The sequence below is a fragment of the Dreissena polymorpha genome, chromosome 1 (genome assembly GCF_020536995.1).
Source record: "Dreissena polymorpha isolate Duluth1 chromosome 1, UMN_Dpol_1.0, whole genome shotgun sequence".
Lineage (NCBI taxonomy): Eukaryota > Metazoa > Mollusca > Bivalvia > Myida > Dreissenidae > Dreissena > Dreissena polymorpha.
In genome coordinates, this window is record NC_068355.1 from 153,694,937 (window position 1) to 153,714,876 (window position 19,940).

At 35.9% G+C, this 19,940-nt stretch overlaps 1 protein-coding gene across 2 annotated transcripts; it reads right to left on the reverse strand.

Moving 5' to 3' along the window:
• Nucleotides 1–399: 399 nt before the first annotated feature.
• On the reverse strand, nucleotides 400–11,656 carry LOC127856601 (protein quiver-like). 2 transcript variants are annotated; one of them, XR_008038140.1, is made up of 4 exons: nucleotides 11,522–11,656; nucleotides 3,433–3,580; nucleotides 2,225–2,353; nucleotides 400–736 (listed from the first exon to the last, which is right to left on the reverse strand). XR_008038140.1 is itself a non-coding variant. In XM_052392911.1 (3 exons), exons 1-3 carry the CDS (start codon nucleotides 3,479–3,481, stop codon nucleotides 564–566), a joined length of 351 nt encoding a protein of 116 aa, XP_052248871.1. In that variant the 5' UTR covers nucleotides 3,482–3,670; the 3' UTR covers nucleotides 400–563. The 2 variants fall into 2 exon arrangements, 1 of the variants encoding a protein (XP_052248871.1); XM_052392911.1 differs by lacking the exon at nucleotides 11,522–11,656 and having other exon boundaries at nucleotides 3,433–3,670.
• Between the last annotated feature and the right edge of the window lie 8,284 nt (nucleotides 11,657–19,940).

A 19,940-nucleotide genomic window follows, 5' to 3' on the forward strand; every position in this document is an offset into this window, starting at 1 on the left:
CCTATGCATCATGCTTATCTAGGACGAAACAAAAGCATGGATCCCAGTTTTCCCAGTGACAGACTCATATCATTGTTATCCTCTGATAAGCAATCAATGGAAAAAATTCAACTATTTCGTCGCTCATTAGTTTGAAAGACGATAATCAAAACTGCAAACAAATATTTAGACAAATGGTCGTTAGTTTTCTTTTAAATGTTGCGATGGATTTTTTAACACGAGAAATAGAAAGATAAGCGAACTAGCGGACTATCATAACAGCCAATTTGATATAATTTGGTGTAATGAGGTGATAGTCCCGAAACAGTTTCTCGACATAGTATTAACAATAACTAGTGGCCTTTCTTATAGATTGCGAATATAGTGATATTACTGACGAACACAACTCATTTAACACTGTAACACTTCCCAAGTTTATTTGTTCACGTCATATATTCATGATAACTCAATGAACAAAAGTATTATAGGCTTACACTACAATTGAAAACAACGATATGCTTACACTACAATTGAAAACAACGATATTTAATGTAAGTCATATCACAGTTAGAACATAAACCACATTAAATCATTTTGCTCACGAGAAAAAACGTTGAGACGATTATCATTGTCCCCATGGTAACGGTGACCTGACTGGCAATGTTGCAGAGGTCTTTTGAACAAATACATGTGCCTGCACCCAATAGAGTAAAACAGCGATCGCCCGATCCGCTGCCGGAGCAACCTCTGGTTACAACTGAAAAATAAGACAAGAGCGTGGTTCTTATTAAAAATTAATGTCATTGCAGTATTCAAACGAGTGAAGAACTTCGTATATATTTTCCTCAGCTGCAGTGTAATCTTATATGGTCCAATGTGGACTTTTCAAACACAACAATTTATGCTTAATGTCGCGTCTGTTTCACCAATTCCTAGCGTCTATTCATACAATTGCGCGTTCTACCACTCTTACAGTGCTTTTTTTGTTCTCAGCCAGAAAAGCATCATATGGCAAATTTTAAAGTCTTTATTAAAACATCGTGCTTTGATAACTCGACAAAGTATTCATTTAACACATATCTATACTTTTGATTGATTATAAGGTAAAGAGAACATCAGAATAATTTGATTTAGTTATTTGAAACAATCACAAGTTGCATCTTTTTGGAAAAAAAAACAACACAAGAATCCACATTTCAGGACATTGTTTCACACTAGCTATTACAAGTATTCATATATATGCTTCTATCGTATTTTACTGTAAGAATTACGTGTTCAATATCGCATATAGGAGTACAACTTTCAATTAATATCGAAAATAATGGTTTATGGCAAGCGGTTCGACGCATAATCCCAAGAAACTAGGTTTTTCATGAGAACCTAGGTTCTCAGAATGAGAACCTAGGTTCTAATGAGAACCTAGGTTTTCAAATGAGAACCTAGGTTCTTGTGAAAACCTAGGATACCAAACGAGAACTTAAGTTCTCAGAATGAGAACCTAGGTTCTCATGAGAACCTAAGTTCTATGTGTCTATGAGAACCTAGGTCCTCAAGAAAAACCTAGTTCCTCATGAGAACCTAGATTCTCAAGCGTAAACCAAGCTTTTCAAATCATAACCTAGGTTCTCATGAAAACCTAGGTTCTCATGAGAAACCTGGTTTCTTGGGATTTTATAAACCTTGGTTCCCATGAGAACCTAGGTTCTCATGAGAACCTAGGTTCTCGTGAGAAACCTGGTTTCTTGGGATTTCATTTCATGAGAAACCTAGTTTCTTGGGATTATGCGTCGAACCGCTTGCCATAATTAACCTCCAGTTGTCTCCCATTGCTTGGTACACGCTGGCGGCATATGTGTAAAATGAATAGAAATAGGCGTGAAACCGTGAATGTTTCTCCCTAAGAGCATTTTCTGAACAATAATACTGACACTCCCAAAGTGTTTTATATGGAGTAACCTGGTATTAAGATATCATTTTTAATACAGAACATACCTCATTGAAAATATTCTGAATAGGTTCTTGAAAATAAAAAAGTGCAATCAATGAAGTCACTTAAAATGAGGATATTTATGAAAGAGTTCACCGTGCCTTTTTCATGTCATTTTTGCTTTTTTGTTTTATATAATATTAAATCTCTTAGTCTCTTTTACGCCAAAATGTGCAGTGTAACCGCTTATCTAGACCGACAAAGGATTAATTGACAATTGAAACAATATCCCCAGTAAGGGAGCCTGTAAGTTCTTACCGCTTCCGAGTTTGGCTTTCACGCATGCGTCGGAACATGTTGTGGTATTAGTTGCGGTGAAGGGGTCCTTACAACTAGGGTCGGTTGAGCTGTTACAATTGTAGCAGGTAACATTAGCTGTTCTCGCAACTGGCAATATATATTAACATTATATTTTAGCGATTATGAAAGATTACACAGTTTTCAACAAAAAAGAGTATTTTTGTTAAATATATATGACAATGCAATCGAACAATAAAATTATGTGTGAATATATTAATATTCAGTTTGCATTGTTCGGCATAATGTTTTATTGTGCATGTCGATAAAAAGACTTCAACCACGAATGACGATAAAAGAAAAGTTACAAAATACCGTATTTTTTACAATTATTAGTATATATTGATTAAATATAACGACTGGTATTTTACATTACTTGAAAAAAAGCTCATATTTTCAGTATATTTTGTAATAAAATTTCGCGATGTAAAATCAATAGTACATCGCAAAAATAGGTGACATAACGATAAACACACTTTAAATAACGCAAGTAGATTGATCATTTATATAAAAAATATATACAATTCACAACGTATGCACAATTTGCATTCCTGGGTTTACCACGTGACGATGATGATCAATCTACTTGAGTTATTTATAGATATCTGGAACACATACCCAGTAAACTTTTCTCACCGAATATATGAAAATATAAAAACTTTACAACGTTTTTTTTTCAAGTAATGTAATATACCAGTCGCGATATTGAATCAATATAAACTAATAATTAAAAAAACACACGGTATTTTAGTACTTTTCTTTTTTGTCATTCGTGGTTGACGGTCCCTTTAATAATTAAAATATATTTTATTGCATAAGTTTACAAATAAATTAACTAAGCAGCACTATTATTTTGGCAATTCATAATAAATCAATAGAACATCTGCTAATCAAAATATTATTAGACTTTTTCTGTGTAACTGGGCCGATTGGATGCACCTAAAGTGTCGTCCCAGATAAGCCTATGCAGTCCGAAAGGCTAACAGGGACGATAATTTCCGCCGTTACTGGATATTTGTTTAGAAAAAATCTCTATCAACGAAACATTTTTTAAATAGCGGAAATTGTCGTCCATGATAAGCTTGTCCGGACAGCATATGAGACTGCACGTTACGCACCTACATCAAATCGAGTATTACCGGAACGCTACTCATATAATAACAACTCACCTTGGATGACCGCCAGCATTGCACACATAGCAAAACTAATCCTTGCCATGGTTGAATTAATGAATTGTATGTTCCACCCGTTGTTCTTAAACTTGAGCCTGTGAGTTGTTAGAGATACGGCGTCGTTCCTCCTTCTTAAATCCCATTTCTGTGCTATGACAACGGAGAATAAACTTCAAAACACTTAAATACATATTTCAAAATTCAGTCCTGAGTGGTATCACGCCATTTAGATGATGTCATACTGAGCAATGGGTTAATCCAGCGAGGTGATACCGACTATACTAAGGTATTTTATCTTTAATGATGAGCTGCCGATCGACTGTTTGTTGAAATGGCCGAAAGATTGCGTAAATCCAAGTAGTCATATATAGTCATATATAAGCAAATACTCGGTTTTATTCCGTTTAGCGAATTTGTCTGACATTTTATAAAATTAACGTTGTTTGGAATTTGATGCATTGAAGGTGTCCGAAAGGACAGATTGGCATGAAAACATTGCGAATACAGATGGCCTGATCGACTTTAATTTACTCATCTTATACATGCATTTACTTTAGCATACCTCAGTGCAAGGCTAACTTACAAATTTGCATTTGCATTGATACAGTGCGTTATCCTGTCCTATTCTATCTATTATTAATGTAGCATAAGGCAACACCCGACAATAAGTGTAGTTTTTAAAGTAGGGTAAAAAAGGGCAACACAGATAAAATGCTGTGAAATGTTTCCGAGTCCTGCATAAATCATTCCTAACATTACATCAACTAAACAAACAACACACACTAGTTCAAGCTAATGTAGTAAAATATAAACGATAATTGTAGTTATGCTTGTGCAAATATAACACAGTACGCATGAAATATTATCATTCGTATATATATATATATATATATATATATATATATATATATATATATATCATCTCCATGAACATAAAGCATTCAAAGTACAAAGTACTACAGTTTAAATAATATGCAATATAAATGTTACGTTGATAGAGATTTTTTCTAAACAAATCTCCCCCTCTCTCTCTCTCTTTCTCTCTCTCTCTCTCTCTCTCTCTCTCTCTCTCTCTCTCTCTCTCTCTCTCTCTCTCTCTCTCTCTCTCTCTCTCTCTCTCTCTCTCTCTCTCTCTCTCTCTCTATATATATATAAATATATGTATAACAACTGTTATTTAGTATTTTGAATGCGTTATGTTCATGGAGAGTCTATCCATATGTAACGATGGAAATGAAACCAACTTTCGAAAACTATTTTACTTTAGTAGTAAAACCTAGACAGGCTAACACCAAAGTGGCTTCTTTGCCTATCAATTACGCGATATTCCAGATGATTGATATTTACTTTTTCGGCGTCTAGTACGGCCAATAACACTGTTAAATGGGCCTTGTGTCATACATACACACCCAGTAAGATTATTGCATGCGTTATCAACGAAAGTCATGCGAAAAAAAAGTTATGGGTAAAAATGACCGAAAACCTAAAGCGAACCAGATAACAACATGAACACTTTACACTATTTTGAACCACACATTTATGAGTTATCAGGACAAGTGAGAAGTTTGTCGATCTCGACATGTATACTCCATGGTAATTATATATTTCATGTGTTAAATAAATCGTTTCCGGCACGTGGAAGAAGTGACCTATACATGCGTGAAGCTTTTAATGCATTCTTTATTAAAATGGCTAGGTTCAAAAGGGGAACACCCGAGTCTTGTACATGTAAACATCACAGTGATTAAATTTTTCAATGTTTAAGTCGATTGCTTTAGAAGTGTGGAAGAACTTCGCTCCTCAAATTAAAATCATGTTATGATCGTGTCAATGAAATGGCTGAGTTGAAGGGCGCATGCTTAACCGAGGAGTGTGTAGATAACTGGGTATGAGATTAAATTTTGAACAACAACACTTAAAATTAAATCCAACTGAGAAATATTTAACGTCCGCTCCACAAACCGATAAAAGTATATGCGACAAGACCGTAAAAACAACAAACAAGCCGCTATTTACTCCAATAAATACGGAAGCAAAGAGGTGACATATACTCCTTTTTTAAATTGCACTCCTCTTTTTCTATCTCATGGCATTGACTTAGAAACTCGAGGCCACGACTCACTAACTCGTGGCCACGAGTGAGCTATGTCGTGGCCACGAGATAGAACAAAGAGGAGTCCAAAACAAAATAAAAGAGGAGTTCAATTAAAAAAAGAGCGGTGCAGTTAAAGGCTCTATAAAGGTGAAGATCCATTATTATTTACCGATTTTTAAATATTTTTTCCATATTTTATTTATGAAGGTTATCAAAAAACAATATATATATATATATATATATGCTATTGGACATTACCATAAAAATATGAGCAATACAACTTGTTTTGAGCTCTAAATACAGTGTCCTCCAAGTCAATCTTGTTTACAAACAATCAGTTTATTTACATCGCTGTTTACTCGGGAAAGTGAAAGTGAAAGTGACTCAGGTCACCAAAAATATATCGTTGATTTTCAACGTTTTCCGGTATCACTCACAAAGTTGGTCTCTTCTAAATGGTTAAAACGTTTGTAGTGATCTAATAAGTTACTTTCTGCAGGTAAAAAGTTGTTTAAAATAGAATTAAAATTGATTGTTCTTTCGGCTATTTTTAGGATACGTCACCGCTTTGGGGCTACACATCACGTTAGTTGCAAAGTTGTAAACATTTCCTCCAATTATGAAACGGGTATATCTTCCATAATTTTTGACAACGTTGCACTTAAGCTGTGTTATTAGCATTTCTTATGCAAGAGTAACTGAAATCCGGTAAAAATTTGACCAGTTTATATGCATAATAATTGGATTTGTCACCTTTATAGGGCCTATAATAAAGGAAGGGTGCATTTAAACAAAAGAGGAGAGAATTTTAGCTATCTCGGCTCAGTCGTGGAGCTTATTTTTTAACTTTTGAAATAGGATCTTCTCATCCTCTTATCTTGTTCATATGTATGAAACAAGAATATCAGTGAAACTGATGGATGCTCTCCGATGATGCGCTTTGTCAATCTATGTGTTAATAACCACCTTAAAAAATCTATTATTTGCCTCGGTGACCTTGACCCAAGTGACCTCAAACCTCATCAAAAGGTAGAGGTCCATGCAAGGTACCTACATGCCAAATATGTAAGAGATCGGTAAAATATTGAAGGCGCTATGAGAAACTGTAACACAATTGTGATGGATAAATCTGTTTTTAGCCTCGGTGACCTTGACCCCAGTGATTTCAAACCTCAGCAAAAGGTAGAGGTCCATGCATGGTATCTATATGCCAAAACATGAAAAAAATCTATTTTTAGCATCGGTGACCTTGAACTTGACCCCAGTGACCACAAACCTCATCAAAAGGTAGAGTTCCATACAAGGTACCTACATGCCAAATATGTAAGAGAACGGTAAAATATTGAAGGCGCTATGAGAAACTGTAACAACATTGTGATGGAAAAAGTCTATTATTAGCCTCAGTGACCTTGACCGTGACCCCAATGACCTCAAACCTCATCAAAAGGTAGAGATCCATGCAAGGTAACTACATGCCAAATATGTAAGAGATTGGAAAAATATTGAAGGTGCTATGAGAAACTGTAACAAAATTGTGACGGAAAAATCTATTATAAGCCTCGGTGACCTTGACCTTAACCCCAGTGACCTCAAACCTCATCAAAAGGTAGAGGTCTATGCAAGGTACCTACATGCTAAATATCAAAGAGATCGGAAAAATATTGAAGTTGCTATGAGAAACTGTAAAAAAAATTGTGATGGAAAAATCTATTATTAGCCTATGTGACCTTGACCCCCAGTGAACTCAAACCGAATCAAAAGGTAGAGGTCCATGAAAGGTACCTACATGCCAAATATGTTAGAGATTTGAAAAATATTGAATGTGCTATGAGAAACTGTAACAAAATTGTGACCGAAAAATCTATTATTAGCCTCGGAGACGTTGACCTTGACCCCAGTGACTTCAAAACTCATCAAAAGGTAGAGGTCCATGCAAGGTACCTACATGCCAAATATGTAAGAGATCGGTAAAATATTGAAGGCGCTATGAGAAAACGTAACAAAAGTGTGACGGAAGGAAGGAAGGAAGTAAGGAAGGAAGTAAGGAAGGAACTTCAAACTGGCGAATATATGCTCCCCGAAAATTTTCGGGGAGAATAAAAACAAATCTGTTATAATATGGCCACAATAGAACAATGTTTATAGGTAGCTCAATGGTTGTGAAGTATCTAAAAATCTAAACTTGCAGTGTTTCACAACCTTTTTTGTACGCTAAGTGCCTAAATACTAATGCTTGCAATAAAATAAAAGCCCATTCTTAAAACGCCAATCAAATTGGCATTTTCATATTCACATCACAACTATCCATCATTAAAGATTAATACCAAGTACCTATAATCTAGATGTTTGTTTTTTTCCAGGCTTGTATGCTGACTAACAGTGTTTCAGTGGTTACTGCAGTATAGTTGCTTGAATCATTAATGTGACATGTTATTTAATTCATCTGTATGAAATGTTTTAAACTTGATTTTTGTTATGTTGGTGCTTGTCAAGTGATGTGAAACCTGGCGTCCAGCCCAACCTCAATTATGACATTTTGGTAAGAACATAATTAAATTAATTTTTGTTTGAAATGCTTTCAAGCAGAAATATTACTATGAAAGAAACAACATTCTACGCCACAAACTTAATCAGTAACTAAAAATAATTTATTAGATATAAATGATCAGATTTGCCATTTGAAGTGAGGCACGGTCTTGTCTAGTGTGTATAAATGGGAGGTATCCGAATAGTAAAATACAATTTTGCAATTTTTGTCCAAATGGTCTTACCAATGCCATTATTTTTAAAATTCAGATTGAAGATATCTTTGAAAATGCCATCCGTGGCAAAAGCAAGGTCTTAGACTGAATTGTATCTCCTTATTGACTCCATATCTGAGTTAGCAGGAAGAAAATTTCCGTCCTTGAATATGGCTCTTGGTTACTTTCTTCATCACCATATTGATCTTACGGAGACAATAAGACCATCGTCAGATGTCACCATAAAGAAAAAAGCTCAGTTCTGGAATAAAGCAAGAATATCTATGAGGGATAATAAACACTGCCAAGCCAAACTTGAGCAGACTTTTAAAGAATGGCGACTTCTAAAAAGAGCAAAGCTAGAAAGTCACCAACACAACTTTCAAGAGAGATGGCTTTTGTTTCCAGGCTTGAAGATCTTTTTGATGTTGCTCATGCTGATGCTCTGACCACAACATTGGTATCACAAGAAGAGAAGGATTTCTTGTTAGCACAGCTAGTAACAAGTCATACACTGAAAAGGAAAAGGGGGCAAACACCTTCATAACTCCAGAACTTGCAGCTGCTCTAGACAGCACAAACGTGTCTAACCGCAAGGCTGTATATGTCGTAGCAGAAACAGAAAAAGCTTGGGGCAAAACATTGATGAACTTGCTCTGAACAGAGACCCGATTCGCCGAAATAGAGTTGAATGCAGAAGCCAAAGAGTGGAAAAAGTTAAGGCCAAGTTTCAGGGTAATACTCCTCTTGTTGTTAATTGGGGTAGGAAACTGATTCCTGATCTAATTGGGAAGGAGAGGGTCGATCGTCTCCCTATATTGGTTTCAGGACAAGGCGTGTCTCAGCTACTTACAGTTGCCAAGCTTCAATCTGGAATAGGTGTGGCTCAGGCTTCTGCTTTCTTTGGAGCCATTTAAGACTGGGACATAGCGGACAGGATCTAGGCTATGTGATTTGACACCACCAGCTCAAATACAGGTCGAATTGCTGGAGAACGTGTCCTTCTTCAGCAGAAGCTTGAAGGGGAGCTCCTTTTGCTGGCTTGTAGGCACTACATTATGGATCTGATAATTGGTGCAGTGTTCAAAATATGTATGGGAGCCACAGCTTCTCCAGAAGTTCCACTGTTCAAACGGTTCCAGGAATACTGGGGATTCATTGACACTGAACAGATAAGTTTGAACCGTGCATGACAGATGATCATGTGGCTGGCCTTGTTGAAGACATGCGAGAAAGCACCATTGAATTTGCCAACAAGCACCTTAAACAGGGTCTTCCAAGACATGACTACCTCTGGCGTCATGCGCTCCATACAGTGACCTGCTGCTTCTGAAGTCACTACTTGCATACTCATCAATCCATTCAGTTATTGCAAAGTCAACTGTACAAACGTTTTCAAAACACTTGTGATATTTATCACAGGAACGTGTTGGCTTGGCCTTCTTTGATAGTCGTGTCAGTTCTTCTACAAAGAGACTGATGTTTAGTGCCACCCAGATGAGGTCCATGAGTTTGATCATTCCAAGCGACTAACAGTTGATTTGACTTTAATCAAGGACAAAAACTTTGAAGACTTTGTCACAGCAAAGTCAATGAAACTGATACGATTGCTCGAACTTCCACACAGAATTTTCGCAGTTGATCCAGACTTGTGGCAGGACAGAGATGATTTCGGGCAGGCCTGCAATGAAGTAGAGTCCCTTAAAGTTGTCAAGTACCAAGCTAAGCGTCGAGTGGCTCTCATTCAGGAGTACAGTGGATCTTTAACATGTAATGAAACTCAGCTGCAATTGCTTCTTCAAGTTGTTGAAGACCATCGTAGGTTGTATCCCGATAGCAGGAAGCAAACTCTGTCCGGGCAGCCATGCAACCAAATCTAGATTTCCCTGGATGTTGTTAGTCTGAGATTATAATTTTTTTTCAAAACTGAACAAGAATTCACTATTGTTATGTTGGAAGAAAGAACAAACTTTGTTATAGAAATAAATTCAGAGAGAAACTCAAAAACATTGTGAAATATGTTGCTTTTTACCATTTTGATAAATTTTGAGGCACTTGAGCTACCCCTTAACACAATAATGTATTGCTCAAACTTTGAATAAAATGTTTTTATATGATATCGAACAGATAAGGGGGGTGAGGTGGGCAAAAATATGTCTCATTTTGTATATTGTTTTTAAGCTCCACTCGAGTTCACGACTTAGCTCACTCGTAGCCACGAGTTATTTAGCAAATCAAATTGTTCCACATGGTCGTTCATGGTGATCTTTATACAAACGGAAGTAATCATCAACAAAAGAGGAGAGAATTTTAGCTATCACGAGATCCCGACTTAGCTAACTCGTGGCCACGAGTAAGTCAGCAAATCAAATTGTTCCATATGGTCGTTCATGGTGATCTTTATTAAATGGGAAGTAATCTTTACAGTTAAAGCCCGCTTTGGCCAGCGGAATACGGACAATACCCCTCCCGGACAAAAACCCTCCCGTCATTTTCATAGGAGTCGGACAAATACCCTTCCATGAAAAACCCTCCCATGAAAAAAAGGGGGCGGACAAAAGCCCTCCCGTGAAAGCAATTTAACACCGACAAATATAGTTGTTTCACACAGTGTCGCATTCATTAATCCGAAAAATTTACTCAAACAAGAAATGTGTTTGTCAGAAACACAAAGCCCGTGTGTGTATATCAGAGTTTATTTACAGGTCATACTGGCATCTTCATGAGGTCTTTGTAGCCCGACCTGAAAAACAATGCCCCCTATTGCACCGCTTTGGAATAAAATTTTAATATATCATTTGGCAGGTTTAGAAATTATCTCCCTTTTAAAGCTTATTACTTCCCTTTGATTGTATTTTTGACATTTGACCTTGAAGGATGACTTTGACATTGACCTTTCACCACTCAAAATGTGCAGCTTCATGAGATACACATGCATGTCAAATATCAAGTTGCTATCTTCAATATTGCAAAGTTATGGCCAATGTTAAAGTTTACGGACGGACGGACGGACGGACTGACGGACAGTTCAACTGCTATATGCCACCCAACCGGGTGCATAAAAAGCAAAATGTGAATCTGTGTCATACGCGCATTCATGCAAAAAACGTGCAAATAAACACCGACATATGTAATTGTTTCACACGGTGTCGCATTCATTAATCCGAAAAATTTACCCATTGTGTGTATGGTGTTTTCAGGGGTGTGAAATTGAAAACAGAAAATGTGTATCGATTAACTGTATACATACCGCTTTTCTAATGTGCATATATATCCGATAATCCAACATTATAACAACATCAATTAAAACATAAAATTAGGCCATTTATAGACAAATTAATTTAAATTTAGATTGAATGCAATACGATACAGAGCAACGTTTAATGTGAATCTGCGTCATACGCGCATTATGCAAAAACACGTATTTCCCGGGGACTTTCTGAAAAACTTGCGAAAACGAAAGTGAAATTCTGTTAACAATTAACAATGCGTTTGCATGTAACTAAATTGTCTCAATAACCTATTTTATTTATCTTTGACTGTAAAGTTTTCAATTGCATTTTTGCAGACAATTTTCAAATGCATACTGTCCACAAATTAAAATGTGAATCCGCAACTGCGGACAAAAACCCTCCCGTGAAAGCAAGTAAACACCGACAAATGTAATTGCCTCACACAATGTTGCATTCATTAATCCGAAAAATTAACTCAATGCTGACAACATTTGCTAAAAATATCAAACTGTGAAACTGGCGAACAAATTGATATTTTTATATAAACACTTGTTAATCATACTAAGTAATCATGAGCATCGTAGTTCTTATCATACTAAGTAATCATAAACATCTTAGTTCAAACATATATAATTTACGTCAAATGGGTGGAAAATAACAACAACATTTTCAATTCGGCAATATTTTCATTAGTCAAGATGTAGTGTAATGTGACCTACTGAAGTGGAGTAACTATCACAAAAATAAATATCTCGGATAAGCGACAACAAAAGAAAATGTCGGAAATGACATTCGGAAATGACCGATTTCAGATTAAAAATGTATAAATATTCGTTGGTACTTGAATTCATGGCTCAGATTTCACAGCGGGCTATTGCCCTCCCCCCTTTTTCATGGGAGTTTTTTTTTTCCGGCTCCGTATTTTCAAGGGAGGGTTTTTGTCCGGCCCCTTTAAAACTGACGGGAGGGTTTTTGTCCGGCATTACTGGCCAGCTATATATATATATGCGTACAGAATATTAGCACATGTTACGCAAAATTTGATTGGCAACCTAACTCGTGGCCATGAGATAGCTAAAATTGTCTCCACTTTTGTTTAATGCACCCTTCTTTTATTTACTGCACCGCTCTTTTTTAATTGCACTCTTCTTTTATTTTAATAATTATGGTGAAAGTCGTAATCATTGCAATGTATTGTTGATATGCTTATTAATGTTTTGTAGATGAAAATGCTCTGTTACTCATGTATTTATTAAAGCAATTGTTTTGCGATGCAGAAAATACCTAAACTTTATTGGACATTTTTTCGCTTATGAATCTCCATTGTACATTGCTCATTTAATAGGCCAAAATAAAATAAAAATAAACATTTTTGTCCCACTAAAATCGCCAAATATATCATAGAAGATACAGATCGACGGAACTGTTTGTTAACTCTTTAATAACATTTTATGCACACATAAAAAGTTTTATGGCATTGTTCGTCTTTTATTACTTGTGTGTAACCCAAAACGTAAATTGTTTCTATTTTTAAATTGTTTCTATTTTTATTGTCCAATCATATCGGGTTATAGGATCACGTGAGCTCTTTCTACCAATAAAAATTGATCCTGGCCATACTCGTTTTGGAATCCTTACTACGCAGTTGCATCTTTATTATTGTCATAAATTTCGACAAATTCGCTCTTCAGCGGTAATATAAACGTTTTATTTATTACACCATATGACACAGTCTTATGTGGTGTTTTTGAAGGATTACATTTCTTTACACGGTGATCTACATTATTTGTGTTTTAAACGTGTTTAAGGGACAAACAGCTAGTTTCCTTTGTTTCCTTTGTGTGCACGACTAAATCTCGCGTGATTAAGCTCTGACTCCCGCGACGTGATCCAAGATGGCGGCGCCCATCTCGAAGAAAGTTTATATCTTTGGACACTCGTTCGTGAAGAGGTTGAAGGATTTCATTCGTCAGGATCCGTCACTTCGTTACGATTTGGGCCTAACCGGCAGTCCGTTGATCCAATACTCGGGTTTTCCAGGCGCCACAGTGGACTGTCTCCGTAATAAATTACAAGACATCTTGGATTTCGTTCCAGACATTGTGATCTTGGTTGTGGGAACCAATGATATCTACAACCCGAATCAATCGCCACTCTCTGTAGCTTCGGCAATACGTGATTTTGTGGACACCTTACTTTTTGTTCATGGAATTCCTCGAGTTATTGTGCTGCAAACACTGCACAGACATTCCCCTACTTGCCACACTCGTTATCCAGTTGACATTCATTGGTTCAACAACAGGGTCGATGATTTGAACAGTCTTCTCATCGACTGGCTGAATTCTCCGCCCCATGGCCGAGCATACCTGTGGCGTTTGAAGGGGTTTTGGTCACCAGAATGTATCCGTACTCACTTTGCGGATGACGGTTGTCACCTTTCACCTCGTGGCCAGCATAGATTTTTCACCAACATTCGGGCCGCGGTTGTCGCTGCCCTTAAACAATCGATCTGATTAGTTATCATATTTTGCCTGATAACTTTTCAGGTTTTTTCAAATTGGTCGGTCTGTTTTAGTAGGTTCAGACCAGATATATATATTCCGTGTCATATTTTTGTCACTTAAAGTTATCAATCCAAACGGGACACAATTTTCTGTTACATTATGACGGTTTTAGCTATCATATTCACATGAAATTGATTTTATTAAGGCCGTTCTTTAATACTACGCCTGAGTTATTCAGTTCTGACGGATATGGATATTATCGTTTTTTTTTTTTTTTTTTTTTTTTTCGCAAGAACTATATTTGGGCCTGATTTTCATTATTCAGTGCAGGCTATGCTTTATATATTCCAATATTATGCCTGATTTTAGTTATTCCGTTCAGGCGGATATTGACGTGCTAGTTCTCTATGTAAGACCTATATTTATGCCTGATTTTAGTTATACCGTTCAGGCTTTGTCTATATTTTCCAATATCATGCCTGATTTTAGTTATACCGTTCAGGCTGATATTGTTGTCATAGTTCTCTACATTAGAACTATGTTTATGCCTGATTTTAGTCATACCGTTCAGGCCATATTTTTATTTTTCCATATCATGCCTGATTTTAGTTATACCGTTCAGGCTGATATTGTTGTCATAGTTCTCTGCGTTAGAACTATGTTTATGCCTGATTTTAGTCATACCGTTCAGGCCATATTTTTATTTTCCCATATCATGCCTGATTTTAGTTATACCGTTCAGGCTGATATGGCTGTGATAGTTCTCTACGTTAGAACTATGCTTATGCCTGATTTTAGTCATACCGTTCAGGCCATATTTATATTTTCCAATATTATGCCTGATTTTAGTAATACCGTTCAGGCTGATATTGGTGTTATAGTTACCATATTTGTTATTCGATATAACACCTTATTCCAGATGAAGCGCACAAGGCAGCGTAAAAAGACGGCCACGTCTACAACCTGCTTATGTTGCAAGGGTACTACATCCTCTGGCAAACAACCCAAAACCTCTACACCAGCAGGGCCGTCAATGGAGCCGGCAGCGGACCAACCCAGAGATGTTCCTATACCGGCTGTGCCCGACAGCCTGACATATGCTCCAGCAGCCATGGGCGGCGGGGTTCCCCTTACGGCTCCCCTTTGTGGCGTGTTTGTTCCGCCCATTATGTCAGTATAGGAAATAACATGATATATTTTCATCTATGTTATGGCATTTTACAATAAATGCCCATTTTCGATCAATCATGTTGTGTTTGTTCTTTCCTATGACATACGAGTCCGTCCGGTCTAAGACCATTTCATTTTTATAAAGGACAATACATAAATAACATTTTATGCACACATAAAAAGTTTTATGGCATTGTTCGTCTTTTATTACTTGTGTGTAACCCAAAACGTAAATTGTTTCTATTTTTAAATTGTTTCTATTTTTATTGTCCAATCATATCGGGTTATAGGATCACGTGAGCTCTTTCTACCAATAAAAATTGATCCTGGCCATACTCGTTTTGGAATCCTTACTACGCAGTTGCATCTTTATTATTGTCATAAATTTCGACACCCGCCACCACCCCTTCTCCGCCATATGTTTTTACATGTACAGTTATATTTCTATACGATTGTGTTATTCTATACCATCATATACTGTATCATCATATTTCTGTTTATATGCATAATATGCTTGTTTTTACGGGCGGCGTGTTTGTTCCGCCCATTATGTCAGTATAGGAAATAACATGATATATTTTCATCTATGTTATGGCATTTTACAATAAATGCCCATTTTCGATCAATCATGTTGTGTTTGTTCTTTCCTATGACATACGAGTCCGTCCGGTCTAAGACCATTTCATTTTTATAAAGGACAATACATAAAGATGTATGCGGTATATCACGCTTACATTAGACAATGCAATTACAGTCAATCTTGTGGATGCGACCACTTGTAATAAGCAACCTTTTTCTTATGCGACCATTTTGAAATCCCACGGAGCTTTTTCGCTACATAATGATATTGTATTAAGCGACTTTTGTCTTACGCGACCAGCGACCGCTGATTTTTGTGTATTTTGATGTCCGAATCTTGAATTAAGCGACCACTAGGAGGTAAAAGTGGTTAATCTATTGATCTTTCAGGGACAAATCTGTGTTAATTGTTTATCTAAGCCGATAAGAAGTACTGTTACACCTCTGCTTTGTTTTCACACCAACCATTATGATTATGCTTTGTCTCGTTGACCGGTTCTGACCGGTATTGTTGTAGACTGCGTATTAATTCATTGAGTTGAATAATAGAGGAACGTATTACGCATAGTCTACAGCTTAAATAATTAACTATGTGGTACGTTAAGAGACAACGCCGATTTTTCTCGAGTATAGATAACAGGTGCAGAAACAATGCACTGTACGCGACAAACATTTCCTGAGAAGTGCGGAAAATAAACTATTAATCGGCAACATCTGTCGAAATCCGTACATAACCAATTTGTAATTATGCTAATTAGTATATATTTGTTAGCCAATCACATTGTTATTAACTTAATAAATTTTCCAATCAGGTCTAGTGTTTGTTTGTTTTCAATTGACGTGTTGTAATTTTTTTCAGCTCATTATGAACAGAACAGAATATTTTATTTTAGCTTAAGCATACAGCTCATCGCCATAAACATACATATGCAATAACAGCATGCGTGACAATTATATACAAAACATACATCCTTTTGAGGAAAGATCAATTTAAAAAGTAATGACATACAACATGTTTTAGTGAGAATGTCACATGGATGGGGTTAATACAAAGTGATCATGTAATGTTAACACGAAATTTAATAATTGTTACAAATACAACATTATTCTAAGCTTAATGTCTTTGTGGAAGATATATCATTTATACTACACATATAGCACATCTTCTCGTAGCTTAAAGCATTTTAAACAAAAAATGGCAAGTTTTCTTAACACTATTTTGTTTGAACAATTAAGTAGTTCGATAAACTTGAACATACTAGGTCGTGATCTGTAATACTTTGGAATTAATGTATTCCTAATATCGGCATAATAAGGACATTTAATAACAAAGTGATATTCATCCTCGATATCATTGAGGTTGCATAAAACACATTTGCGTTGATCTCTGACAATGTTCCGGTGTCTACCCGTTTCAATTAATAATTTGTGAGACGACAAACGTAATTTAGCAATAATATTCCTATGTTTTTTATTTTCAACAATATCAAGATACGCAGATCTTTCGAATATTGGTTTCAATTCTTTATATAAAATCATTGAACTAGATGATGTGACACTTGTATTCCAGTTAGTGATATACTGGTCTCGTAATCTGGTTTTAAGTAGCGGTATTAATTGATTAGAGTTCACAGATTCGGGGAATAGCCATACATCGTTAAAACCGGTTTGGTTTAGAATATTCCTTACTTTCGATGACCAATTGTTTGTGTTATTTTTGCGTTCAATTTCTAATCTCTGTGATAATAAAATGTGTTTAAGAATACAATTACCCTCTTTAACAGTATATAATTTCAAAAAGTATTTCACGATCCTGACATATCTGTCTAAATACAAGGGGAATCGACCAACTTCGGCATATAGCGATAATGAGTTTGTTGACATCTTAACATTCAATATTCTTTTACAAAATTTACGATGGACGCGCTCAATGTTTTCCGCTTTCATAAATCCCCATACCTCACAGTTATAGTTTAAAATTGATGATACATATGCGTTAAATAAATTTAACATGATATGTATAGGTACGTTCATGTCTTTTGTGAGAGTGAACAAAGAATGCATCGCTTTTAAAGCTTTGCCATACAATGTATTTGTTGCGGACGCAAAAGATCCACCGCTTGACATGACAATTCCAAGGTAATTAAAATTGTTAACAATTTCTATTTCTTGACCTTTATATGTCCATATTAATGTTTTACTAATTGTGCCACCTTTTCGGAATACCATGACCTTTGTTTTTTCAATGTTTACCGTTAAATTCCACTTATCGCAGTAGGTTTCTAAATTGTTTAATGATTCTTGAAGACCCTCCGGTGTTTCAGAAAATAAAGCCGCGTCGTCAGCGAATAATAATAGATATATCGATATTTGATCTAGTGTAATTCCGGCGTTTATTCCATTTTGCAAACCGAATTCGATGTCGTTAATAAAGAGGGAAAACAATATGGGCGAGGTTATCTCCCCCTGAAATAAGCCGACGTTACTATTAAATACGTCTGATAATTTACCCATGTGTTTAACCTGTAATTTCACTTCATCGTACATGGATCGAATAAGTGTTAATAGTTTACCGTCGATGCCCACATTAATCATCTTACTCCATAATTGGCCGCGATTGATGACGTCATATGCTTTCCGGTAGTCAATATAACAACAGTATAGCTTACCTTTATTCTGAAACTGTTTTTCTATAAGTGCATTAAGAATAAATATTGCATCGACCGTGCTACAGTTTGGTTTAAAGCCGAATTGTGCATCCGTTAGAATGTCATTCGTTTCTGCCCATTGTTTAAGCCGTTCATTTAATATGCTTGTAAACAATTTCGCAAAACAACTTATTAAAGTAATTCCCCGATAGTTATTTGGATCTGATATGTCCCCACGTTTATGAATTGGTATTATAATACCAGATGACCAGCTGCGCGGAAAACGCTTTTTATCAAGTATGTAGTTAAACAATATTTCTAACGGCCTGACGATTACATCGATTGTTTCAGTAAAATATTCATATATAATATTGTCATGTGCATGAGCTTTATTGTTTTTCAACCGTTTGGTTGCCCTTATAATTTCTTCTGTCGATATAGGATTATCGAGTTCGGGGTAGGAGGGTTCTGTGTTTAACCTATTGTCAAATTCATGTAAAAAAGTATCTGAATCAAACGAGTTTATATTTAGGTCACCTTCGTCCGCTAATTTACTGAAATAATCGTGGAATTCGATTAACGGTATCGTATTTGAGTTTTGTGATGTAGTTTTACGTTTAAATTATGTATCATACTCGAGTCAGATTTCCTTAAGCGTACATGCAGAAATTAAAATGTCAAAACGAAAAGTGTTAACGTTGAACGAGAAAATTCGGGTTTTGGCCATAAAATCGCAGATGAGTTTGGAGTAGGTCAAACTCAAATTCAGAACATTCTTAAGCGTAAAGCCGAGGTGCTTGAAGACGTGGAAAATAATGTGTCAGGTGAAAAAAACGCGAAAAATATTTCCTTTTCTATGTTGTTTTTGCAAATAAATATGTACACACAATTCATTTATAATAAATGATAATTTATAATAAGTGAAAAAATAAAACACATAATAAGTAAAATATTGTTTATGTATTGTGTTTATATTCATTTTATTATAAAAGTTAAAATCATTGTTGACAAAAGAGATTATCCTTCATATAGATTAAAATTGATGGTAAGCATTCTTCCCCGGGAATGGCCTTTTTTTATTTAAAGACCATTTTATTAAGAGACCACTTTTGATTACTCCCTTAAGTGGTCTCTTAATACAAGATTGACTGTACATGCAAACATCGTTTAAGCCTTTATTTAACAATTGCCCCTCGTTGATTTTCAATAATTTATTCTTTATTTATCAAAGATGATCGAATGAAACAAAACTGATGGAAAAATTAACATAGAATTCGAACAAACACACAATTTAAGGTAGCAATAAACATTAACGGTCGGTCAACAAACAACAATTTTTCACCTTACCACCTGAAGGCATAAACATTGACCAGCGAGCTCGTCTTAATTGTTGAGGTTATTTGGCGGTGATTCTGACATGTTGTTAATGTTGTACAGTAAAGACTACACTGACTCTTAAGTCAATGTTTAAACCAAGATTACTATCCACGGTGTAAAGAAAGTCGACCCCGCCACTTCCATTTTGTGAGGATTTT